Consider the following 27486-nt stretch of genomic DNA (forward strand, 5'->3'; position numbering starts at 1 on the left):
AAATATGCAGGGGTCAAGCTGAACAACCACTGCCCTGTCCAGCAGGTGTCAAACTGGAGAGCCACTACCAGTCTTCCAAATATCCAGGGTTGAGCTGAACAACCACTGCCTTGTCCAGCAGGTGTCAAACTGGAGAGCCATTACCAGTCTTCCAAATATCCAGGGTCAAGCTGAACAACCACTGCCTTGTCCAGCAGGTGTCAAACTGGAGAGCCACTACCAGTCTTCCAAATATCCAGGGTCAAGCTGAACAACCACTGCCTTGTCCAGCAGGTGTCAAACTGGAGAGCCATTACCAGTCTTCCAAATATGCAGGGGTCAAGCTGAACAACCACTGCCTTGTCCAGCAGGTGTCAAACTGGAGAGCCACTACCAATCTTCCAAATATCCAGGGTCAAGCTGAACAACCACTGCCTTGTCCAGCAGGTGTCAAACTGGAGAGCCATTACCAGTCTTCCAAATATCCAGGGTCAAGCTGAACAACCACTGCCTTGTCCAGCAGGTGTCAAACTGGAGAGCCACTACCAGTCTTCCAAATATCCAGGGTCAAGCTGAACAACCACTGCCTTGTCCAGCAGGTGTCAAACTGGAGAGCCATTACCAGTCTTCCAAATATGCAGGGGTCAAGCTGAACAACCACTGCCTTGTCCAGCAGGTGTCAAACTGGAGAGCCACTACCAATCTTCCAAATATCCAGGGTCAAGCTGAACAACCACTGCCTTGTCCAGCAGGTGTCAAACTGGAGAGCCATTACCAGTCTTCCAAATATCCAGGGTCAAGCTGAACAACCACTGCCTTGTCCAGCAGGTGTCAAACTGGAGAGCCACTACCAGTCTTCCAAATATCCAGGGTTGAGCTGAACAACCACTGCCCTGTCCAGCAGGTGTCAAACTGGAGAGCCATTACCAGTCTTCCATATATGCAGGGGTCAAGCTGAACAACCACTGCCTTGTCCAGCAGGTGTCAAACTGGAGAGCCACTACCAATCTTCCAAATATCCAGGGTCAAGCTGAACAACCACTGCCTTGTCCAGCAGGTGTCAAACTGGAGAGCCACTACCAGTCTTCCAAATATCCAGGGTCAAACTGAACAACCACTGCCCTGTCCAGCAGGTGTCAAACTGGAGAGCCATTACCAGTCTTCCAAATATCCAGGGTTGAGCTGAACAACCACTGCCCTGTCCAGCAGGTGTCAAACTGGAGAGCCATTACCAGTCTTCCAAATATCCAGGGTTGAGCTGAACAACCACTGCCCTGTCCAGCAGGTGTCAAACTGGAGAGCCATTACCAGTCTTCCAAATATCCAGGGTTGAGCTGAACAACCACTGCCTTGTCCAGCAGGTGTCAAACTGGAGAGCCATTACCAGTCTTCCAAATATCCAGGGTTGAGCTGAACAACCACTGCCTTGTCCAGCAGGTGTCAAACTGGAGAGCCACTACCAGTCTTCCAAATATCCAGGGTTGAGCTGAACAACCACTGCCTTGTCCAGCAGGTGTCAAACTGGAGAGCCACTACCAGTCTTCCAAATATCCAGGGTTGAGCTGAACAACCGCTGCCCTGTCCAGCAGGTGTCAAACTGGAGAGCCATTACCAGTCTTCCAAATATCCAGGGTCAAGCTGAACAACCACTGCCCTGTCCAGCAGGTGTCAAACTGGAGAGCCACTACCAATCTTCCAAATATCCAGGGTCAAGCTGAACAACCACTGCCTTGTCCAGCAGGTGTCAAACTGGAGAGCCATTACCAGTCTTCCAAATATGCAGGGGTCAAGCTGAACAACCACTGCCCTGTCCAGCAGGTGTCAAACTAGAGAGCCATTACCAGTCTTCCAAATATGCAGGGGTCAAGCTGAACAACCACTGCCCTGTCCAGCAGGTGTCAAACTGGAGAGCCACTACCAATCTTCCAAATATCCAGGGTTGAGCTGAACAACCACTGCCCTGTCCAGCAGGTGTCAAACTAGAGAGCCACTACCAATCTTCCAAATATCCAGGGTCAAGCTGAACAACCACTGCCTTGTCCAGCAGGTGTCAAACTGGAGAGCCACTACCAATCTTCCAAATATCCAGGGTCAAGCTGAACAACCACTGCCCTGTCCAGCAGGTGTCAAACTGGAGAGCCATTACCAGTCTTCCAAATATGCAGGGGTCAAGCTGAACAACCACTGCCTTGTCCAGCAGGTGTCAAACTGGAGAGCCACTACCAGTCTTCCAAATATCCAGGGTTGAGCTGAACAACCACTGCCTTGTCCAGCAGGTGTCAAACTGGAGCCACTACCAGTCTTCCAAATATCCAGGGTTGAGCTGAACAACCGCTGCCCTGTCCAGCAGGTGTCAAACTGGAGAGCCATTACCAGTCTTCCAAATATGCAGGGTTGAGCTGGACAGTTAATACCAGTCTTCCAAATATGCAGGGGCCAATCTGGACTGCCACTCTGAGAAACTGATTGTTCACATGAAAATGTAGTTACAATTGAAGCTTTAAATTTGTGTACTATGAAATCCACTGTTTGCCATCTTTCTCAAAATAAATCTGATAATTTTTTTGCAACATTAATAGAACATCAAAACAAAATGTAGGTACTATATTAATAATGTGATTTCTGTATTTATTTTTGTGGTTGTCTCAATATATATAATTGGTTATGCCTGGACCAATTAAATTAAAACTTGCATGCATCTTGGGATACATATGCATGTCATTTGGTTTTGTGATGAGATTTAAGATGGCTGAATAGCTGCCAATTTTGTGCTAAAATCATATCAGACCAGATCTTGGGCATGTATGAACAAATTTTATTCGAACTTGGTACATACATTAGAAAATATAGGAACTTTTTTCAGATCGGATTCAAAATGGCTAACTGGTGGCCATTTTGTTTTATTGGATGATGCAAGAACGTCTTGTGTGTGAATTTTTGTTTTATTATGTTTCATATATTATTTCCTTATTTTTTCAGATACAAGAAAACGTAAACAACCTGCCAAATTTTATTCCTACGTACAGTCCATTTGGTCCATTTGAAGTAACTTATGAACCAACAGCATACAACGACAATTCATTTTATGGCAACTCAGTGACAAGTTCATCTTTTATAGCAGTTGCTATAGCGATTGTTGTGATACTGATCATCAGTATTGTGGTGACTATTTATGCCATTAAGGGCCGGAGAAGGAATATTATTATAATGACGATACGAAGAAGTGGACGCATGCTTGACAGAGAAGGAGGTAGGGCGTCTTTTATTTTATAAAATATAAAATAATATGATTAATAATACACATCTAAATCCTTGACAAGTTGACCATTAAACGCAATTATTTTCCCCGCAAAAAATGTTAAATACTTTTTCTAGAATTTTTTGTCAATTTTGGACTAAATAAACATATTTCTACATTTCTTACAGGGCTTTATCAAAATTTTTGAAAAAAGTAAAGCATTTTTTGTTACTTTGAAACCGCGATTGCAAAATTATTAAATGACTATTTATTATTATTGTATCATTTTGTATTGTAGAATACTTTCAAACATTAGCTGATGGAGACAGATCACTACTGGTACAACCAGCTCCAATTGTGTACATGCAAGACGGTCAAGCATCCACTCCACCGACCCAAGTGCCCGAGCCTCCACCATACACAGAACACGAACAAGGAGAAACTCTTCTGCCAAATGAAATGCCCCCACCATACACGGAAGCTTCAGGTTCCAGTACGGATAACCAACCATGTGATTAACACTTGATGGAAGAATGAGTTCTCCGTTTTAATTTCTATATATCACTATGCCATGGATACCTGTAGGCCTAACACCCCACCTTGTTCTCACAGCCATGTATTTGTGAAGGGAAACTTACTGCGAGAAAACCATGTTTGTTTGGTTCAGTGGTACGCTGTGTAAGATGTCAGAACTTCATGTTCATTGTGCATAGCATGTAGTCTGTACTCTCAGCAGGGCCAGACTGTCATTTTGCTAGGATCAAAGCATGTTCATGAGAAACAGTTTTAACAAATAGCAAATTTGTGTTTTTTAAAACTGATTATTACATTAATTATTTGAATGCTGAAATCAAAACTCTCTTGGAAAATGCCAACAAATGTTGGCTTTGTTGGTGGAGGCGCTAACTTCTGATACAACTTGAAAAACTGGCTCTGTGAAAATTGAAATACGCAAAATTTTCACTTGCCCTAACTTGAAAATAACTCAAAAATATTCACATATCTGGACAGATTTTATTAAAATGAAATTAATTTTATTCATTGTTAACCAGTTGGTATATTGGTGTTTGTTACAAAATGGCCGACGAGTGGCCATTTTGCCTTGTACCACTTTCTCAGACTCCATTTGTAATGTACTATATACAAGCATACTAATTCAGGCCTTTAACTTCATGAGCTTTATCAAAATTCATAATTGAAAAGGGTAAATTTTACTATTTCATCTTAAGTTTTTTACCTTGTAACATCAAAGATGGAAGGGAAAGTATATTAGGGGAAAAATGTCTGTCCGGCGGCGGCGTCGTCGTCGTCGTTGTCATTAATAATTGTCATTGTGTGCATAATAACTTTACTAATTCAATTCCAAACTTTATCAAACTTGGTCACCTTATTCATCAGTATAAAGTCTTCCCTGAGTATGAATGACAGATTTCCTGTATGAAAATATCATGCAAAAATTGAGAAAATCTGATAAAATATTTTGACTGATGACTGATTCAAAGGTCACTGATCTCAGTGGAAATATGCATTGTTGTCTGTGTTCAATGAAGCGAATCATTTATCTTGTAATAATATCCTTGGTATCCCATGGGAATACTAGACTGGGTTTCAAAACCAACTCATGGAGAGAGTTTTTGCACAGTCTGATACACATTTGCAAATCTAAAACAGAAAACAAGATGTCAGAAGAAAATAAATATAAGCCCCTCCTATGAATTGGGTGCCAATTGACAAAGAGTTCATTCGATAAATGTAAATTCACAGGAATTTGTTTCAGCTATTGAAACAGAATGACAGAGCTTTTATAGTAATTTAAAATGCACTTTAAAAACAAAGATTGCAGTGTTTGAAGATGTAGATTATAAGGAGGCAAAGTACTGTTGACTTCTCTCTCCACTGGACACCAACTAACTACTAGTATGTAAGTTGATTTACATTACAAAGCAGAGCTTGCAACATGATAGCTATTCATAGAGGGCATTGTTTACTTTTCAAATAATACAGTAGTCACTCAATGAATATAATAAGGCAGTTCATGTTTGTCCCAGTGAATCATTAATTTTTGACAGACACCTGTACAAAATACTTGGGCAAAAGCCAGCTAAGATTTTCTGGTTCTGGTTTCTTGCATGGTCTATGAATCTATTCACGTCTAAATGCAGCACCTTTTTTCCCGAGATGAGGAATTTGTTTTTATACTAAAAAATCTGAATTATTTTGAATAAAGCTGGAAATTATGTCCCTTAAAATAATTAAACAAATCAGGCACCAATGTTTTTGTACTAAAAAATCTGAATTATTTTGAATAAAGCTGGAAATATGTCCCTTAAAATAATTAAACAAATCAGGCACCAATGTTTTTGTAAGATATTTACATCTATCAAGAACATTCGGTAAACTGCTTTCCCACTGTTGTTTCAACCCTAATACTTATTTGTATTCAAAATTAATTATGACAATGCATATTCATATTGAAACAAACTGTGATAGAAAGAATAATATTATATAACAAAGGGCAAGGTCACCAGAGTTCAACTATGTTTAGTAAATTTCTATGAAAAAAATCCCAATTTACTAATGACAGAGAAAGCATAGACTTCACGGAGGCATTGGAAGAAATTTACCCATTGTTCAAGGAGTTTCCCTTGGTTCTTTCAGAAAAATGTAGATTTAATCAAGATTTGCCTTGAAAATAGTGCCCTCTTAAGTTGCAGTGCTAATTAGTCCCCGTTCGGACGTAGTCCGAAAACGGGGACTTATGTTTTGCCCTGTGTGTGTGCGTCCGTGATCACCTGTATCTCGAACATGCATTGACCGATTAAGTTCAAACTTCACTCATACATCACACATTATATGGGACATATGCACATGCATTTTTTTCATGATCCGATTAACGATAGCCGAATAGCGGCCATTTTAAGGCCGAAAATGCATCAAAATCGCACAATTTCACCATTCCGGACCCGGATCTCAGTTATGCATGGACGGATTTTGTTCAAATTTGGTACATACATTAAACATAATAGTTACCATTTAGTTTTAGGCGCAGTTGAACCAGGCCATCTGACTGATATTCTAGTTTTAACAAATTATTTTTACTGATCGTTCTACCTAGTCGGATTTATTTTTATGTCATACATGTATATGATGAGTGTCAGATAGCTGCTTAATGGCCATTTGGTTGTATTTTACAAGGATGAGAATTTTCTGCGGATCCGCAGATTTCTAAAGCCATAGGGATCGATTTTCTGAAACGTCTAAATCCGAAAAGAAAATTTTAGGGTGGGTAAGAATACAAATCATGTTCATTCTTGTTGGTATGGTCGAAGGGAGACAACTCGTGGTGTTTCCAATGCGGAATGTTCGAGACTCTTTTCATCAGTGCAATCGTCAAATCCGAAGTGGTTTTGAAGTAATAAGTAACTATTAACATTGGCTGGGTTTGCTCCGACGGGCCAATCAGTGAAAAGCTTTCATTTTCTTTTCACCAACGGCACCATTTTATTGTTTCAATTGTTAGCTGCCTTGGATCATTGTTTACAAGTTTCATGCAGCGATAATGGTGAAATTGGTTACAAAAGACAACAAATCAGCTTTGTGAGAGATCAATAAAGACATTAGAAACAAATTTCGTTGGGCATGGCTTGACAAAAAGTGACTTTGACAGTGTGAATCGGGAAGAAAGATGAAGTGGTAACTGAAAAAAATTGAGTGACTTCATCGGCAAGTGCGAGGTCCCGGGAAAGGCGCAGTGTCTGTATTGTAACGATTTTATCAACTATGGTTCTCGGACCTCGGCTACTTTACTTCAGTTGAAAATTAAAATTCTCATTCTCATCCCTGACTTTAATGTCAGTTTTCTTCCACTTTCTTTAGCTGTGTTTCAGGAGATATTGTCATACACAATGTCGAAGGTACAGTTATAGGCAGTATGCAAGTACATTCTCTACAAATCAACTGGAAAATTTTTCAATAATAATAAAATGGCCTTATGGTAAAAATATTCAAAGTAAAATGAAATCTGTATTAAACTGAAAGCAGGCAACGTCAAGCAAGTCCTAATTGCTCCATGAATGGTTAATTATTCTAGTTGCATAATCCTTGCAGTGTGTAGCAGAATATGAAGCCTGGTCACTGAATGTAATTTTTCCTGACAATAAGCCAGTGTACTAAAAGAGTTATTTTTTACTACACACTTATCCAAATTACAGTGGTAAAATAAACAAATTTTTGATAAGGGCATTCTCTGTACGATGTTCAACATGCAATAGGCCAGTAGTGTGGGCACTCTATTTATTTCAACATTTTTTGCTGTACATGTTACCATAGTTGCTGCATGTTTGGTAACTTACTGCGAATGCCTTTATTACAAACTAATTATGTATTTTTCCCCTGTAGAGGGTGGTCATATTCAATATATAGGTTATATGTGATGTGTGAGAAATACATATTTTGTTACGAACTTTAAACATGTGCTGCATGACGAAGCCACAGTGTTGCCAATCTCTGTGACTGACTTAAAAACAAGATTGGAGAAAATGTAATTTATAGTTTCACACTGAATTGTAATATAATTAAACTTTTTGTATATATTTAATACTGGTTGGTATACTAAATATCTAAATATGAATCAGTTTGTATTACAATGTTGCATCGTTGAGAGATGAAATCAGTTTGTAATGTGTACATTGGGTAACATAATTATATTTTGATACTTTCACATTTTCAATCAACTAGAACTTTGTATGAAGGATTAGGCTACACTGATTTAATTTTATGGATGACATCCTCTGGAGACCACAAAACTAATGCGTGAGGGCGAAAAAAAAAAAAATCTTGCCAAAAAAAAAATCCTGCTAAATCCACAGGACTCTCCCTGGCCGACGTCAATTGCGTACCAGTCAACAACAATCCCTCCGTTTTTTCTCTGAACTTTTATGCTCGCGTATTTTGGTGGCGCAGTCGCCATGTTGGAATTCTCGGCAACGCAGTACCCATGTGCAGAAGATCATTTACGACAAAATAGGCACGTTTGAAGGTAGTCCAAAACGAGTTTTACGACAAGCCCGGCGCTTTGCGACAATATGAGTCAGCAAGTTCCGGACAGAAAACCGATATGTGGATACTAGTCGTCAGAATTGTTTTTTTGTTTTTTTTGAGAACAGGCTAAAACTAATGCGCGCGCGGATGTCATCCATAAAATTAAGTCGGTGTGGCCTTAGACCAAATGTATGTGGCGTTTTACTCAATACATGCTGCAACACTAATGCTTAAAAAGTATGCAGAGTACTGTATACTGAGTGGAATGCCTCATAGATTACTTGCTTGTGTGGAGTGCCATATAATGGAATGTCTCAGTATGAATTGAGAACCATACCTTGTATGTTTCTAGATTTTTTTAAAAAAAATAGCTAAGATGAAATGCTTTGGAGGTCTTGCATGAATTTACAGATTCTGAAATTTTATATGCTACCAATATCATATTTATATGCAGTAAATTAGTGCTTTAAAAGTGTATAAAATATGGAATAAGTTTTTACATAACTCTTGATGGATTTGTTTTGGATTTTTACATTTATGTGAATTTGACAACATTGACAGTTTTTACATGATCTATCACATGTAGAGGGATTTGTGGGCACATGCATGTCAAATGGAGAGGGCTTTGTGGGCACATGTATGTCGCATGTAGAGGGATTTGTGGGCACATGCATGTCAAATGTAGAGAGCTTTGTGGGCATATGCATGTCACATGGAGAGGGATTTGTGGGCACATGCATGTCGCATGTAGAGGGATTTGTGGGCACATGCATGTCAAATGTAGAGAGCTTTGTGGGCACATGCATGTCACATGGAGAGGGCTTTGTGGGCACATGCATGTCGCATGTAGAGGGATTTGTGGGCACATGCATGTCAAATGTAGAGGGATTTGTGGGCACATGCATGTCAAATGTAGAGAGCTTTGTGGGCACATGCATGTCAAATGTAGAGAGCTTTGTGGTCACATGCATTTCACATGGAGAGGGTTTTGTGGACAACGTGCGTGTCACATTTCCTGTGAAAAATATACACTTTGCTAATCCAATTTGGTATTAAAAGTGAAATTCTGAAGTCCTATATTCTTATTAAGATTATTTATGTAAATAACATTGCATTTTAATTGGGCAAATTGTGTTGTAAAAAAATCAAAGATCATAGGTCCTGTCTGACCACTCAGAAATGTTGAGGTTGCTGCTGATTAGGCATATACCGGGGGTATTGCAATCTGCCATTGGTAATGTCATCCCCTCAGTGGCTGTCAGCCATATTTAATGCATTGTACATTATGTAACTTTCTGACACCCATCCTGTAATGGAATTCTACTTTTTATGTTATCATTAAATAAAGTTGCTGGGATTGTTCAGTGTTTGTTTCAATTGTGTTATTCTAGCTGGGACCACTTATTAGTGTTCTGATACCTCTAATCAGATGCATGTACTCTACCAAGATCTCTGGAATTGGGGGTTGGGGGTTCGTTTTGGTAATATGTTGCATATAACCAGGAAATTTAACAAAAGAATGAAGGCTACACGGCATTAACTTTTTGTTTATTTGCATACTTTGTCATTTCCCAAAATAATAGATTTGTGATTATGTTTCCAGACGTAAATCCTGTCGTGGTCAGAATTTGTAGCTGTTGCCAGAAGGTTCCAGCAGGCTTAGGTATTCAGTCTATCACGCGAGGTTTAGTTAAATGTCTATTTTAAAGTGCCGCATAAATCCTGTTTTATTTCCACAGAACTTGTTTTATTCTGTGCTGACTGGCATTCACATAGGCTGTTGCAGAGAGAGTCTGTGTAACTAGTTGTCATTAACAAATGATTCACCAAAGGTCAGTTGAAACAGGGACTTGTAGTATAGTTTCCATGGGTGAATCAGGAGCTGACACCCCTGTACCTATTTTCTTCAAATCTTTCATATGCTCAATATGTTACCCGATACGTATGCAAATCTAGTGATTCGGTCAAAGATTGGCAACTGGTGGCCATTTGTGGTCAGAATACCATACTGTGGTGTATTTTTTACATGTCTAACTAGATCTCTGGCATGCGTTTCGCTGATTTACTTTAAGCTTGATAGAAGGATTAACTATTACGGGTAGTTGATGCATACCACTTTGATTTGTAATTCACTGGCCAATTCATTTTTAACAAATTGTATTTTAGACGTGTATCTTGTACAAGCTTTGAGCAATTCAAAATTTATACCTTGATTTCCATCATGGCACACATACAATAACATTGTCATCTGATCATAAAACGGCCAACTGCTGACTGTTTTAGTGTTATTTTGACAAGTCCACCACCAGATCATGGGTATAAAACTTGGTGAAAGGAGTAATCATTACTGAAGGTTGATGCATGTCACTTAAGGTAGAGATGCAGTTTATTTGGCTTGCTTTTTAATTGAGTAATTAGACAATGAAGATGGTATTATATGTCCAACATGTTATATATTTTCTGAAAGCTTATTATACAAACTTTGTAAAACTTGTCTTTATTTTAAATATCCAGAATGCGTTTTTGATTTTGGGTCAAAAATATGCTTTTTTGGACAAAAGTGGTTTAAAAAAAATTAGCTTAAAAACTTCAAGTCCGGTTGTGGGTAAAATTACATCACTGGATACCTTGGTATACTACTAATTCAAATGCGTCCACTCATCTCTCTAACGGCTTTCAAAGTCGCACAGCATGACCTCAAAGTTCACTCTTTTCTATTTTTGCATAATTTATATATATCCATGTTAATTGCGGACTTGTTATTTTTGTTCCACTCGCCGTAATAAACTGTCCGGACGCATTTTGAAGGGGGAACACCTTGTCAATAATGTGTGAAATTTTCGAGGCAATTGGCCAAAGCGTCTATCAGCTATTTTAAATTAAAACCCAAGAATTCACCAAAAATAGAAGACGAGAAAAAGGCTAATTTGCATATTTGCGCGTTAAACCGGGAATTACTGCTTTGTCATACTTTCTAGACTATTGAAATTGAAAGTTAATGTATAGACATAGACATTTTATGTAAAATCGTTGGACCAGAACAACTGCTCTTGAATATATAAATCAGAAACACGTCATTCATACCAGTGTTTTGGTGGGGTCGGTAAAAACACGTGTCAATGCCCAGTAAACATTACGTCATCTCATGAATTATTAAACAGGGGGCGGTCCTAGGAAGGTGACCTTTTATCACGATCAAAACATCATGGCTTCTCTTCGATGTATTTTCAATAAAAAATCTACGAGTATTTCAGAGCCTGTGGTTTACCGTGAAGAGTACAAAGTGGGATATTAAATTATTTATCCTCGATGATTTTTATGTAGTATTGAGAACCAACTCCAGGAAGCGAACGCACAATAATGAATAATCGCGTAATCCTAGAATCGAAACGCGAGGCACAGAAGTTTTGTTCAGCGTCTCCAATCCCATTTTTCCCACTGCAACATATTTGTTAAAAGAAATATTTGAATTCTGTTCGTTTTTTAAGGAGGCAATTTTTTTATTTTTTCCATTTTGGTAACGCCTTATTCAGGGATTTTCTAAGACAGTCGCATACAATCAGCGCACGGATGTACGTACAAAACATGCTTTTGTACTACCGGCGACGGTCGCCTGCAAGAAGAGAGCTCCAGCTCCTAACGTAAAAGTTTTAAAATTTCGACCAGTTTTAAATAATTTGTGTTGGAAATTTGACATGTTTTAAGAGTGCAAAATTAAGGTGCATTTTCGAGCGGTCGAATTTTTCTGAATAGAAATCAGCAAATGAAAAAAAATAGGAGTGCTAAACAGTGTGTTCGTTAGTTTTAAAAAAAATGGAATGTCCGTCAAATTGACGTAAACTTCCCCATTTTTCACGGAAAAAGCAAAAAATCATCAATCAGTAAGTATTATGACAAGGAAAACAAAACATCAGACGCGGAGAAGCGGTCAGCGCGTCAAAAGAGTTGTTAATAATAACTTTATTACACTACTAAAAAACCTTCAGAGGGTTTTTGTATGGTAAGGAACATAAATACATACAATACATAAGAGATAAAAAATAAAATGTTAGTAAAATAAAATAAATTAATTACTTTCTGTGGTTTTAAAAATTGTGCTCTTTAAGTATTTTGCTAAAGCTATATTATTCTCCATAATCTTTTTAAATATGGAATTCACATCCATTGTGTAAATATTTATTGAACACTCATCAAACAGTTTTTTTCTTTGTTCTATATAGCCAGTACAAAATAGCAGGAAATGTTTTTCATCTCCTAATGCTTTAGTGTTACATTTATTACAGTGTCTATTTTCTAATTCTATTTTGGGCTTTGTTCTTCTACCTAATTCTATTTCTAAGTTGTGGTCACTCAGACGGAATTTTGAAAGCATTTTCCTGAGACTGAAATTTGAAATGTTTTGCAAATAATTTTCCATATTATAGCTTACTTTGAATAGTTTGTATGTTCTCAGTTTTGTTCCCCTATTTTCATTGGTTTCACTGAAATTTAGTTTTTCTCTCCATCTTTGAATATAAAACTCAGATAGTCTGAGTTTTACTTTTTTTAGTATTTGATTCCAATTTTCCATATTGTGATCATTTTTTATTTTAATTAGATCATGTCCCAGTGTAGCATTAATAGTCCTTACCCAGTTTGAATTAATTTTTATCATTTCATCCAGGGCTAATTTTAAAATGTGATTATCTGGCAGACTATATAGTCTATGGCAGTATTTAATTTGAGCCAAATTAATTTTTAATTTTACTGGTAACCTACCAAGTTCTGCTTTCAAACCACTAATTGGCGTCATTTTACTCACTCCTAGGATAAACCTGTAAAAATGACTGCAAACTTGCTCTAAACTGTTACTGTCAGTTGTGATTTCATTGGCCCAGATTTCTGCACCATACATGAGTATAGGTGAAATTAATTGGTCGAAAATTTTCAAACTAAGTGCTGGTGAAATTATTTTGTGGTTTAAGACTGTTTGTCTGATGCTGAAAAGAGCCTTCATTGATTTATTTTTTAACATAGATAAGTTTGTTTTAAATTTCCCATTTGGAGTAAATATTGCCCCTAAATAGCAAAACTCGCTAACAGCTGTTATGTCTTGGTTGTTGATTTTAAAATTCATGTTTTTAATCAGTCTGTTGCTGCAATTAAATACCATGACTTTAGTTTTCTTTACGTTTACTTCTAAATTCCAATTTATACAATAGTCATTTAATTTGTTCAGACAGCTTTGTAGGCCGTCTTCCGTTTCTGAAATAAGTGCAAGGTCATCTGCATATTGGATGCAATTTATAGGTTTCTCGCCCATTAGAACTGGTTTATCAATTTGATCCCCAAATAATTCTGGCAGATCGTTCAGAAAAATGTTAAATAAAGTTGGTGATAAATTGCAGCCTTGCTTAACTCCACAGGTAGACTGAAATCCATCAGTTATACCCTCTGACAATTTAATTTTATATTTAATATCCTTATACATAGATTTTATTATTTCATAAAAGTTCCCCGTGATACCACTGTTTTGTAACTTCAGAAAGAGTGCATCCCTCCAGATGCTGTCGAAAGCCTTTCTAAAGTCAACAAAACATGTGTATAACCGTCTTCCAGAACTGCTGCTTTTATTTTTATTATAAATTGTTTTTTCAACTGCTGTTTTTAACAGGAAAATTGCGTCTGTCGTTCTCCTGTCTTTCCTAAAGCCAAACTGCATGTCGGTAAATAAATTATTTTCTTCCAAGTATGTGGTCAATCTTTGATTCATTATGCCAGTAAATAGTTTTGAGAGACAACTTGTTAATGCAATAGCTCTATAATTACCAAGATTTAATTTGTCGCCTGATTTGTGTAGTGGAACAAGAATCGTAGATTTCCAGGTTGCAGGAAATTTTCCACTATCTAGAATACAGTTGAAAAGTTTCTGTAAACATCTTATCATTAACTTATTTTTGGTTTTCAACATTTCATTGGCAATGCTGTCATCAGCAGCTGATTTATTGTTTTTTAGTTTGCTAACAGCGCTAAGAATTTCTTTGTATGTGATATTTGAGTTTAGATATTGGTTGGGAATTTGTCGCATTTCTTTTTCTATAAGATTATTTTGTAACTCATGATTTTTAATGTTTGTTTTATTATAGAGTTTTGAAAAATGATCAATCCAATTTTTTCCGGATATTGTTGTGTCTTGATTTTTGGTCTTTTGATTACGTAGGCTTTTCAGCACAGACCAGTACTCATTTTGGTTGGCACTGTCCATATGTTCAAGTTTGGACACCAACATGTTTTTATATTCTCTTTTTTTATATTTTATAAGTTTTGTATAATGCTTTTTAAGAGTATAATATTGGTGTTTGATATACGGGTTGGTTGGTTGTTTTGTTAGCAACTTAGAGGTACTAATTAATTCCCTTTTTAGTGTAGAACACGACTTATCAAACCATTGTTGTTGTTTTGGATGTTTATAGTTTTTATTATTTATTGTTCTTTTATTGGTTACTTTTTTAAGGCAATTATCTGCTGCATTAATTAATATTTTGTTGAATTGATCTGTTGGTTCATTGACATCACTGTCTTTGAAATCATTGGCAAGGTAGTTTTTGAACATTGTTTCAAAATTTGAATTTTGTAACATGATTTTGTACTTTTGCTTTGCCTCAACGTCCCAAATGAATTTTTTACAGTGCGGTTTCAATTTATTCACAAGCTTTGTGTTCTTGGTGTGATTGTAATTTACAGTTAGTGAGAAACCAATAGGACAATGATCTGACAAGTAATTAATATCATGAATTTTAAGATAATCAATATGTCTGTGTAAATCCTTTGTGCTAATGCAGTAATCAACTGTACTTGAACCGACCGGATTATGACAGGTAAAGTTTCCATTTAAATCACCTATCTTCCTACCATTGGCTATTAAAAGATTATTTATAGTACAAAGATCGACTAATTGTTTGCCAAACTTATTGTTAGTTTTATCTTGGGTGTGCCTTTTTTCAAAATTTTCTAAAGTGTAATTATTTGGAGTGGGTACATGAATGTTATCTCCAAAAGCAATGTAATCAATTAGATTTCCAGTGCGACTATTGAAATCACCTGTTATAATTACCTGGCCCTGATTGGAGAAAACTGTTATTTCTTTTTCTAAAATGCCAATGTTAATGTATCAAGTTACCGCTCTCTGTGATTTATTTTTCATTGAAATTATTTGCTTGTTTTCAATTAATTTTAACGTACCTCTGCAATTTAATTTAGCATTGTCAGTTATTTGCTTCATTGAATTAAACGGAGTTCGTCCGGTTGCAAACAAAGCTGTCTCGCACCACCTAGCAAAACTTGCGAATGATCGGAAAGTATGTATCTTCCCGACCCAGTGCAATATATCCGGTTAGAATCAAAGCTCACGTGTCCCTTATTTTAGGGACCAGATTCTGCCGTAAATTCGGGATGGGATTTAGAAAAAAATAAAATAGGACTTTTAAGGTGTATTTTGGCGTCATTTTCGGACATTTCAATCATTCCTGATGTCTAAAATAGAGTCTAAGTTTTACCGTAGTCATTGACGCCTATTCAAGAGTATGATGTTTATTATGACTAGCGTGAATGGGTAAGCTTCGTTTCGACAATGAGCTGTTATCACTGTAAACAATGTTAAATTATTCTTCACATGCTCAGTTTATTTTTTGAGAACAATTATTTAAAAATAAAATCTCTCAGTCAATCAGAAACTCGGATTCACGCCTTCAGGGAAAGTCACGTTTGGACGCTCACATCGATTTTGTTTTTCGTTCGGCGGGCTGATGCCTTCAGTGTAGCTTTTGCCTCTTCCGACATAGAAATCATCTGAATCTTCTTTCTACCTCTCTTTCTTTTCACACCACGCATAATGTAATGATAAAAATTAGGAAAAAACGCTGAGGAAATATAATGTTTGGTTTGCTAGCGAGCGATAACTGATTTGAGAATAATTGCACATGCGCGTGAATTGAATGAACTATGACCCGTACAATCTCGATTTGCATATTGTCAATCAAAGGTCCTGTTATTTGATTACTCATGCAAATTAGGCAATTGGACATAAACATTGCCACGTGTGAGTGTTTTTTATTTTTAATCAGAAAATAACCAGCAATTTTAACGGTGTTCTAATAAGAATTCATTGGTCAAATTTTCACAGAATGTTCTTTAGATAAAAATCTATATAAAAAACGAAAAAAAATATTTTTGATTGAAATTCACAAATAAACTGCATCTCTACCTTAATTTGTAAAGTCAAGGTGGCTGACTCAACCAACTATCACAAGTACTGCAACATCGAATGCTTTTTGCATATATGGGGTAACAAACTTTATTGTCCATCTATGTGGGGTATATGATGTGAAGAACTATATTGTCTTCTGATGTGCACGTGTTGAAAAGTATATAAATTGGCAAAGACACTGATTTGCTTTCAGTATGGAGTACGCTGACTGGTAGATTGGGAGAACACCTGGTGTGCAGATTTTTATTAGCATTTAATGTGACTTCTGTGTGGAATCAATACTCTTGAGAAGGTGTTTTGTGCTCGGCGAACTGTCTACGTCCACCTGTCTTGTCGAGGGTCGACCACGCTAAGTATATCTACGCCTACATGAATCACGACGTGATTTGTTAAAAAACAGAAGAACACCTTGTAACGTGACATTGCATTGCACACCCACATACCCTACTAGGTATGACAGTTTGGGCAAGGTTTATTGTAATATTTTGAGAGAACTCCTTAGAATTTAGGAAATTTAGCGTACCATTATTTTGATCTATAGTGATTAGCGGGGGGGGGGGGGGGCAAGGGTTATTTTCGTTCAACGTAATTACAATATTTTTTGGTTCGTACAACGTAAATTGAAAAAAATAATTCCGTAATTCTGTAGACAGGCTAGACGTACAACGTAATCAAACATTATTTTTTTTCGTACACTGTAAAAATGTGTCATTTTTCTCGGCACGTACAAGAATTAACATCCAAATAAAAAACGTCGTAAAAAATAATCAAGGGAAATTTCATTTTCGAAACTGTAAAACGACTAGATGCCAGTGACACAATTCACTGCAAAATTCAATTTTCACTGTAAACTGTAAAAACGTCTTTTTTTTCTTGTAAATTGTAAAAAGCCATTTTTATTTCCCGTAAAACTGTACCAGCTACCCCCCTTGTCTCCCCTCTGATTACGTAACCGATTGTCAGCTAGTTATCACATTGTTGGCTTAATACTTGGCTGATTTTACCTTAAACTACTATAATAGTAGTCTGAGATTTTAGGTGTGCTTACGTTGTATATCTTTGTGTATTGTAAATGTTATATAATTAATTTGAACGTGTTTCTTGCATTTCAGTAAGACACTGTACAATGCGAGTCATCTCTAAATGTATTGAAGTTATATCGTGTGCTTGGAACCTTGGTGACATAGCATCCTTCCCAGAATGCGTCAATTACTAATACTGCAGGATTTAAGACACTATGTAACCGTGGCAATCTTTCAAAATAAGAGTAGAGCCAAACGAGTTGCCCACAATGCTTGCATTGTAAAATTACCACCAACACATTTTTTGTCAAATGACATGAATTCATGGGAAAATAACAAAAAGATACCGCACAATTGAGTAAAAATATATAATTCGTAGCCGCGCCAAACTATTAAATCTGAGGCAATCTAAGTTTACTGCCGGGTATTCAGAGATCAGTCACGTGAAACAGCGCCACCACCGACTAAGAGCGGACACCTGGTATCGTATCAGAAATGCACTAAATCTGAAATTGGGTTTATCTATAGACAATCATGTATGACCTCAACACTGACTTATATTTGAATGACGTCAGTCCAAATATATCATGTTCAAAGTTTTTTTTTATGACCAGAATGGGTGACAGTCAGCAAACATTTATCCGAATAAATTGGACCTGGTAAACAATATGGTTGAAGCGCGATGGTCGAATTTCATGTAAATAAACAATGTATTTTCCATACATCGCTATGAGTCCCATGTCGAACAGGACGCGGCACGACGACTGCCGCACTTCAAATCACATTAGAGGCGATCAACAATACGCTTACTGACAGGAGAGCTAAAGCCGGGTCACTTGAGTTGATACCTTTATGACTGGTATCACCACAAACATCTGGAGAAATACACGACGATATAGTAAAATTCCCGCCCTCTGGCGACAAGGGATTTTGTGACGTAAATGACCTGGGTAGATGTTGAAAAAAAGGCCGTCCACACGCCGATGTTTAAGTATTTTGATCTGTATTCTCTGTCTATGAAAGTCAATGTTGTCGCCGGAAATTGTCTATTTCTGAACGGAGACTACAGAACAAAAGACAGTGATTTTGTACATTTTTCACGTCATTTGTAATTATAGGAAATATGCATTACGTATATTGCAATGTTTACTATCTAATCAATGAATCAATGAAGTCATTTGGCAACAGAATAATTACCGCCACCTCATATTCAACAGACCGAGTTTGGTCAGTGAAATGACTGAAATAATTTATACAAAAGTCAGTTGTTTGGTAATACATATGATGCTTTAGAAGATTTATTTTGAAATATAATAATAAATAACAGACGTATAAAGTGACGACAAGTTAATAATAGTAATAAATAAATAATTCTTCGTCAAAATGCGTCTTTATTTCTCTTCTCGAGTGTCTAACCGACTCATGAAGTCTCCTGGAAACACGTCTACTGTAATAAAAGCAGAGATAAATCTATATTACATCTTATTGATAAACCCTTGTGCCCGCTGAATGTTTACCCGTCAACAGAGGACGCACGCGCTTATCATATTACACTCTGGCCAAGCCGTGTCAATTACATAATTCGTTTTTAAAATCTTGGTCCGACGCGAAATTGGGAATTTTGAGTCAACACCAGAGATTTTACAGATTCGAACTTAAAAGCAATTATCATATGAAATTATCATGATTCCTCAAAGCATTTTGATTACAGATGAAAACATATATTAACATGTTCAATATTGTGCATTCTGATAACAGACAATTTGAATTATTATTAGTCGTATATTCACACTTCTAATAATCGAATTATGTTATGTATTGATAGTTATTCAGTTGTACATACCAAATCAATATACGCACATGTTATTTTTATTAGCGGATTATATTGTTTCATCGAACGAACGTTTTTAGCTCAAAATAAAACCATATTCCAACGTATTCATCAACATAAAATAACAATATTTAGAATAAGTTACAGATTTTTTTTATTTAATATACATTGCCTCTAATTACATCTGACAATTCGACCTTTGCAAACCGTATTCAGGTGTTTTGATTTATAACCACTCTGTACTCAAGCTACAGATCGCGTTCTGATTGGTTAACATATCTCAGACTCTCAGAACGGAGCTCCAGTTGAGTCGAAGCAGAATTCGATACACCGAAATAACATGTCAACAATTTGCCCTCTGATTGGTCTAGGTGTTATGGTTGGGTAACCAATCAGGGACAATCCTGTGAGTAGGTTTGCATCGAATCAAAAGCTGACTTGGTGCGATTTGCATATTGGGTTGGAACTGATGACGCAGTGGAGTGAAGCACTTTTGTATATGCATAGAATAGTGGAATGGAGGTGAGGGAGTAAAATTCGGAATAAAACAAAATGAGGTAACCAGGAATTTTAAAACGTTATTCACTTTTTGATGTTCTGTTTTTTTATGTTTTTTGCTTTAAATGGTTGAAGTAATTGCAGGCAGCTACGCGTCAGTTAAAATGATTTTTTTAAATAAAATCTAATACCAAATTTTTATATTTAATTTTTAAACATAATTACGCTTAATGTTTAGTCATAAATACGCTTTTCAAAATGGTCAACAACAAAGGGTAATCACAATAATGTTTTACTAAAAGCTGATTGGCTAACCAGCATTCTCTCATTTACTGCCGTTGGTGGCGTGATTGACATAATGACTGATTCAGTGTGCCCAGCCACGAGTACACCAATCCATAATTCCAGGATGAACAGTATATAAAGAAAAAAACATATAGGGCAACCAACGTTTAACAATATATATATTTGTATTCTAAGCACTATTTTCTTAACTCCATACGAATATTGCGTGACGGCTCAACGTATATTGTGACCTCACCGTTACATGTGCAACATGGCCTTATGTGAGTTTCGAGTTAATAAATAACAAACATTACACTTGGCTCAGGCTTGCAAACATGGGATAGTTTTCAATCATTCTCACGGAGAAACATTTAATATTGACGGATACACCGAGTGTATCTATATAAATATTAAACGTCATTTCAAATGTGAAACCAATATTAAAACATATAAGACAAATTTTCTTCAGACAAAGCTCCATGAGTTTAAACGTCACGAAGTCCATTCCAGTTTGACAGGGTCAGATCCCGGGGGCTACTTGCATAGAAGTGCAATATGCGTATGTGTCGCCCGACTGTGGTGTCATTTCACGTTATTTTGTTTAGAAGGGGGTGGGTTATCAATGATTTGGTTTAGAAGTGTGTAGCAGTTATTTACTTTTTCACTGGTTCTTATATTCAAAGCCAAATACTGGAAAAGGCTGAATAAAATGCATTGTCCGGATGCGCTCACTGGTTGCGAAAGTTGTGAGTTGGGTGTTTTTTTTTTCACTGAAAAAAAACTTCTGTTTAGAAGTGGGTATATAAATAGAAAAACAAATGGTTTAGAAGTTAGTATGGTTTACGAGAGGTGGGCTTCACATCCTTACCTACTTAATATGAAAGTAGCCCCTGTGGAGTTCAGATGCTGTTGCTACATCATATTTCAATTACATTGTTCTATACTAAGGTCTAAAAATGTTATGTTTCTGGCCAACGTGCCGTGTCAAATAGCATTAGCGTCCCACCGCCCTATTGAAAAAAAAACTTGAAACAGAGACGTTTTTTTTTTCGCGGGGTATAGTATGTAATTACAAACTGAGTCTGTTGGAGTATGCCTCCAATTTCCAAATGTCCGAGTTACCGCTTGCTGTTATTGAAAACAACTCGAAATGTATGAAAACGTAGTGACACTTACATGCCTACATACCTGACGATGGGTCCATGCACAGAAACTTTCGTTGTTGGTAGTCAAACATGCATTTGTCGGCCCATGGTGGGCATGTACACCGCTGTACGGGCCTGGCACTGATACCGGCAATACGACCCAAGCATGGCTCATTTGTGATACACTGAAATAGATGAAGACGAGACAAAAGTTATTACGAATAAATGTCATCATCGATACAATTAACGTTATACGTTTCATTGTGACAATTTGGTGTCTTTTTCAACCCGTTTTATGTAATTTTATATTTTTTGTTAATAAACACTGTTGGTTTTATCTCATGAAAAGTAACAAAAGTTAACTTTGGTGCTCAAAAGAGTTAAATGGATTTGAAAGTAGTTTATGAAATAAAATAAAATCAAACAATAATCTAACAATTCTTTACTAGTAATCTTAATCTCGAACCACCGTAGCTTACAAGAATAATAAAATAAAATAAAGCTTCGAGATTGCATTCTATAGTTTGGTGAAGAGATTGAACACAACACAATCAGCATCGGTTTCTGAGTGAATGTACGCATGGGAAACATATTAAAAACTAAAAGAAATTCATTTCAAAATGAATTTCATTTTTTTTTTATTTTGAAACATTGTTGCATCAATTCGACATCTTCTTTCCCCGATGGAAGCCATGTATGAACTTCGTATATGTAATCTGCTTAAAAATAACGCGGCACGTTTTTTTTTTTAACAAAAACGATGCGTCAGTGATAGATGCACTTGGTTTATTATATGCTTAGTCACACCATTCAGACACGATCCGTCGGGGCCGAAATAAAAGGCAGGTATATGTTAAATTGAGAAAGACACGGTCCCTGGGGTTTGGAGTAATACAAGAATATGTTAAATTCAGGAAGCTCGCATTTTATCCTAGTAAAAACGAATGGAACAACCTGTCAGTATGTGTAAAATAAGATTGACGTGTTTTTTTGGAATTACGGAAAGTAGAACGAATTTAATCAGCAAAACACGCTTTTCAAATTTACTTGTAGTGAACACGTGTCTGAATTCCGGAAATGGGAAGACATAGTATGTAACAATACAGAAATAACGTAATTAAAATATGTGACGTCATCGTGATTATTAACAGTTTTAAACTATATTGGCAGACAGCATAAAATATATTTTATATCATTATTATCTGGCTATCAGGACGTATAATTAACTGAACGCAAAGATATATTGTACATCGCCAGACATGGAGAGGTCTAGATTATGACTATATGGTCGTATTCAAAATGGCGGCAGCGTGACGATTTCACAATAGACTTGTACTTGGCATCACCAACGACTGATATCATGGGGTACACATTTTTGCGATAATTAGGGAAAAGAAAACCACTAACACATCGTGGAATGGTCAAATCTAAGATTTTAAGCGTTCATATTTGCGAGGAGCGCAGCGCAGCTATTGTTATTCGTCCGTGGTCGCTAGGTCACCAAGACTAATGTCAGATTTCATGAACAATAGCCCGTATATGATAACTGTTACGGTGACAATATTGTCATATTGATCACGTGACAGTTTGAGGTTTATTTATTTATTTATTTTCACCATAACGCAACGGAAAACACCATAATAAGTGAGCACATAATATAAATTCAAATTACCTGTCAGCAGATAACCATGTACCCAATTTGAGTACGGATTTTTTAACACCTATGTTAATAACACGAGTTGGAAATTCTACTGAAACGATGACAAATTTGAATAAAGAATTCCGGTTTCAATTGCTGTTTAGCTATGTTGTGCTCTAGAGAGCTGATCGATGTTGAATCAATTCTGGCCGGCAGTTATTTTAGCATATCAGTTTCGTACCGAGTATGTTGATGTTATGTTGTAGGCATCCAAGTTACCTATGAAAGTATACAATATGCTTGAAAGAAAAAAAAAGTGTTTTTTTTCATATAACATTAACATATAATTTATAACATTTTGGTCTCTGTACATGTTTTTGTAAGATATCTCTGGAGTATAACATCTACTCATCTTGTGAAAAACTGGTTCAAAAGCCACTGGCTATAAAATTTATTGAAATGTTTTGCAGCATCACGTATTATCCGAGTTGAAGAAAACTGAGCGATTGGGTCACTGTTAGTCACAATTTAATTTGAGTGAGTAAATCACGGTAATGTCAGAGATAATTGGTATTTGCGCTATATATCCCGAGGTACATGGCGAGTTTTAAATGTCATACTACGTATTATTAACTAACTGCAAAATATTTCAATTCAAATGAACAAATATTTTAATAAATTATTAACTATGTTTTCATAACATGTTAACCAAGACGAATCGGAACCACGATCTCTATGACAACACAGTTTTATTTGTGAAATACTCCAATTAATGACTTTTTTTTATGGAGCTCATTTTTTTTCACCTAGCTAAAAGTTGCCGATATATACTGTTGCATATATACATCCCTGAGGTACCGACGATTTCCGTCTATTGGATAAAAGAACTTACACTGCTCTCTACGGGACTCCTAGATGCAGTCCGCCGACCTCCCTCTGGGTTCGTCAGTTAGTAGCCGTCAAATTTCATGTTGCGTGACGTATATAGTAGCAGTGAAAGCAGTCATTAATTGACGTTTATTGGACCAGTGTAGTGTGAATTGAGTCATATAAAACGTAAGTTTGATGACACACCTAGTGACGAGGACGTGTTTCGATACAACAACCACGTACAATCGGCTATGGTGTGCGTCAGGTGCCCGTGTATGAGTTACTGAGTTTGATTCCATTCTACGGAAGCATCGCATCTAGTTTAAAAGTTGGCCGAAGATAGGCTGCCTTAAAAAATGTTGTTGTTTTTTTTTAATTTTTTTTATTTGTCTCATATTTTGGGTCAACGTTCTCACATTGTCAACACTTTAGAGCTCTATCATTAACAAATATCAAATTACCGTGAAACGTGCAAACATGTTATTTTTTTGAACGCTCTGCATAACATGCAAGGCTGCACATAAATAATGAAAAGAATAATTGGTTATAGAAGACAATTTGGGAATTTTAAATTCAGTATTCATTAATATATGTCGTGAATTAACGCATTACGTCAAAACGTCATAGGACTAGCATATTTCATTTGAAAATAGGAGCATGGCTCTTTCCCATTACAAATTTCGTGCACAATTGTTATCAGGAATCAACTCACTAAATGACTTCAAAATATAAGAATTCCCCCGAAATATACATCACTTAGATGGTTCGGGATGCTGAGTCCAAAATAGCAAATAAAACCAGACGCTCATCACGATAAAATGTCGAGGCGTTTTATTTCTGATATTCCGGAATATTTCTCGTACGAGGGTTTTATCCTGTACAAATATAAACGAAATAAAAAAAAACATTACGTTAGAACCTTGTCCCTGGGACTCACGTCTCAGGAATCTCGTATGCTAATAGTATTCAGGGACTCGCATTACGTCGTTCTGATACTCCGGCGATTCAGACCAGCTTCCAACAAGTAAAACAATCTACCAATCTTTATAATGTGTGATTAATTGATATAATATAAAAGACAATAATATATTATTATTTAAATAAGTATGAGACGTCAATTGTGAAAACACTATATTTTCTTTCAATATAACGGATATTCTTTCCGCGAAGCACAATAATACAAATTGTCTGAAGACGATTGATTGTCATATTTTTTCAGTTATTAAAAATTGCACAATGTAACTTACAGTTTTGATTGATGTTATAATACACTATGAAATACCCAATTAATCAAACAAATTCGATATTTACACTGAAATTCAACCCATACTCACGGGTTAGCATCTTTAATTCAATATTTAATGTAAAAAAAACACAATATCACAAAATAAATTTGACAACACTTTCTAGCGTATTTACTTCAAGTTGCCGCCGTAATTGTACTATGGGATTTCCTTCCATGCACGATATTTTTAAGCAAGAAATTGAAGTAATGCGCAGTGTGTATTTTCCATACTGCAGATATTTCAAATTATTATTTTTAATCTAACAACAAAAGCCTCAATTGTGTATAGTATCTAAGTCTAAAGCCAGAAATCAAGATGAAAATTGTATCACTACACGCGATATGTTTTTGCATCACTTTACCGTCCGAATTTACAGTGAATTCTGGGTCACTTTTAAGACACATGGAAAATCAGGGATAAGAAAAATGCGTCACAGTGCATCACATATGCATTTCGATGTTATTTTTAAACCCAAGTTCGTAGCGGATTTTGAGTCCGGTATAGATTGTCTGAAACCACCTTCCGTAAACAAAGAAACTTCGCTTTTACAGCTTTCACAGTCGTGTTTTACCCACTACAGGGTAATTGAGTATACGGGCTTGTGTTGTTTAAGTCGTCTGAACATACAAATCGATAATAAAACTGTATATCTAACGTGACTTTGAACTTTTGGGTGTTAGGAATTTTATGCGTTAAATATAATAAAACATTACATGTATCTTGATTGATCGTCGCTGTTAACAGGACACGACGTCATATCATATATAGTATGCCATGTTGTCTACATACTTCAATATTATAATTCAACTTTTTGAAGTTTTATAAACGTGTTACTTCTATTTTTAAACTATATGTGTACTAAATATGTGACCAATTTACAGATTTGATAAATACGGGATTGTCATCGTAAAATATACCCTCACAATGAGTATGAAAAATAAATAAATATTTTGTATTAATAAATACCGCATTTCATCTAATTGTTATCATCTTACTTATAATAATATTCAAATGCAATTATATGTTACGCTCATTATCAGCACCATTCAGCTGTTGTTGGCGATAATATCCGATAAACTACCACAAAAATGCAAGTTATTTTTAAAACAAATTAAAACAGTCACTTACAAAAGATTCTTCGTTAAGACTATATGATGTCACGTCATACGCATTAATGACGATAATAGCGACCATCATGACAACTGTAAACTGCAGCATTGTAGGTGACATGATTTCACGGTTGATTCTTGTAACAGCACACCGTAGTAAAGTGAGAAATGAATGACTGTGTCGATATCATGTACTACCACGCCTTATATAGGTAGTGACGCGGAACACTCAACAGGTGGGCAGGGCTCCCTAAGCGAGCAGTTATTCGCACAAAAGAAACTTTGATTATCTCGATTCGGCGAAATTGGAGTTTTTGAACGAGTGCTCGACTGGGGGGTTTATCCGGTGTGTGTAACTTAATCAGCGAAGTTTGTTTCGTAGAAGGATTCAACTACAAGTTGACGTTTTGAATAAATTTTCCAATATGGGGGAAAGCACGATTATACATTTTAGAAATTATTCAGCACCATGTGAAATAATGGACGTCAAGTTTTGTACATTAGTATGTGTCAGTAAATAAAATAAAATATCTTATATATGTTGATTTGCTTTGATTATTCTTTTTACTGTATTTATTTGGAATATACCGAGATACAAGTCCCCACTTGTTAAGGAACCACATTGTTACATTTCAACCGCTGGCTTGTTTGATTTCATGAGCAAGTGGTCGCACTGTTAACTTGTTTATTTAACTGTTAACTACTAAGCATGTCAATCTTTCCGATTTGAGGAGCCAATTTCATTTCTGAGATTAAATACGGACTCCGAGTAAATAGACTTTTATTATTTCAATTTTAATGAAAAACAAGAACAAATACAAACTAGCGCACACATCGCGCACGATGAGAATTGCTTCCTGCCACCGGTGTCTCTCGAAGTCTATTAATAGGTACATTTTAACGTTTACATCATCTAATATAATAACGTAAAAATATAGGAACAACGGTAAATTCGCTGAATTCTATTTTCACTGAATCATTCCTTAAGCGAAAATAGTGAAAATTAATTCCAAGCGAAAATAAAGCATTTATTTTACAGTACCTGACTCTACTCCAAATGGTCAAAATATGCATCATTTTTTAAACTGGTTTCTAAAGTGAGATTAATTCTTCATATCTCAAAATTAATATAGAAAGAAAAAGTCATATATTAATACGAATCCTTATATTGTTTACACATGATGACTTATAATTTAGTCAGTTCCCATTATGATAATTGTATACCGAAATATACAAAGAGAATACTGTATATTTCCCACAATGCACTGCATATGTGCAGTAACATGCTCAGTAGTTCAA

General features: G+C 36.1%; 1 protein-coding gene and 1 long non-coding RNA gene across 6 annotated transcripts in view; one reads left to right on the plus strand and one right to left on the minus strand.

Annotated features, from left to right (window-relative positions):
- LOC102805703 (uncharacterized) overlaps positions 1 to 9621 on the plus strand; it is a 31354-nt gene extending 21733 nt beyond the window's left edge. For both annotated transcript variants that reach the window (XM_006822705.3, XM_085499395.1), the window contains exons 5-6: positions 2959 to 3229; positions 3516 to 9621. In XM_006822705.3, coding sequence (XP_006822768.2) covers positions 2959 to 3229; positions 3516 to 3736 — 492 coding nt within the window. In that variant the 3' untranslated portion in view covers positions 3737 to 9621. The remainder of the gene's footprint in view (positions 1 to 2958; positions 3230 to 3515) is intronic.
- A 9168-nt stretch (positions 9622 to 18789) lies between these two features.
- On the minus strand, positions 18790 to 26403 carry LOC100373886 (uncharacterized). Of its 4 annotated transcripts, none has more exons than XR_013422382.2 (3): positions 26207 to 26403; positions 21315 to 21468; positions 18790 to 18968 (listed from the first exon to the last, which is right to left on the minus strand). It is a non-coding gene; the product is annotated as an uncharacterized LOC100373886 (long non-coding RNA). The 4 variants fall into 4 exon arrangements; XR_013422381.2 differs by having other exon boundaries at positions 18790 to 18971; positions 26207 to 26398; XR_013422380.2 differs by having other exon boundaries at positions 21327 to 21468; positions 26207 to 26396.
- Positions 26404 to 27486: the final 1083 nt, after the last annotated feature.

Source organism: Saccoglossus kowalevskii, chromosome 5, assembly GCF_978046115.1.
Source record: "Saccoglossus kowalevskii chromosome 5, keSacKowa6.1, whole genome shotgun sequence".
NCBI classification, from domain to species: Eukaryota; Metazoa; Hemichordata; class Enteropneusta; family Harrimaniidae; genus Saccoglossus; species Saccoglossus kowalevskii.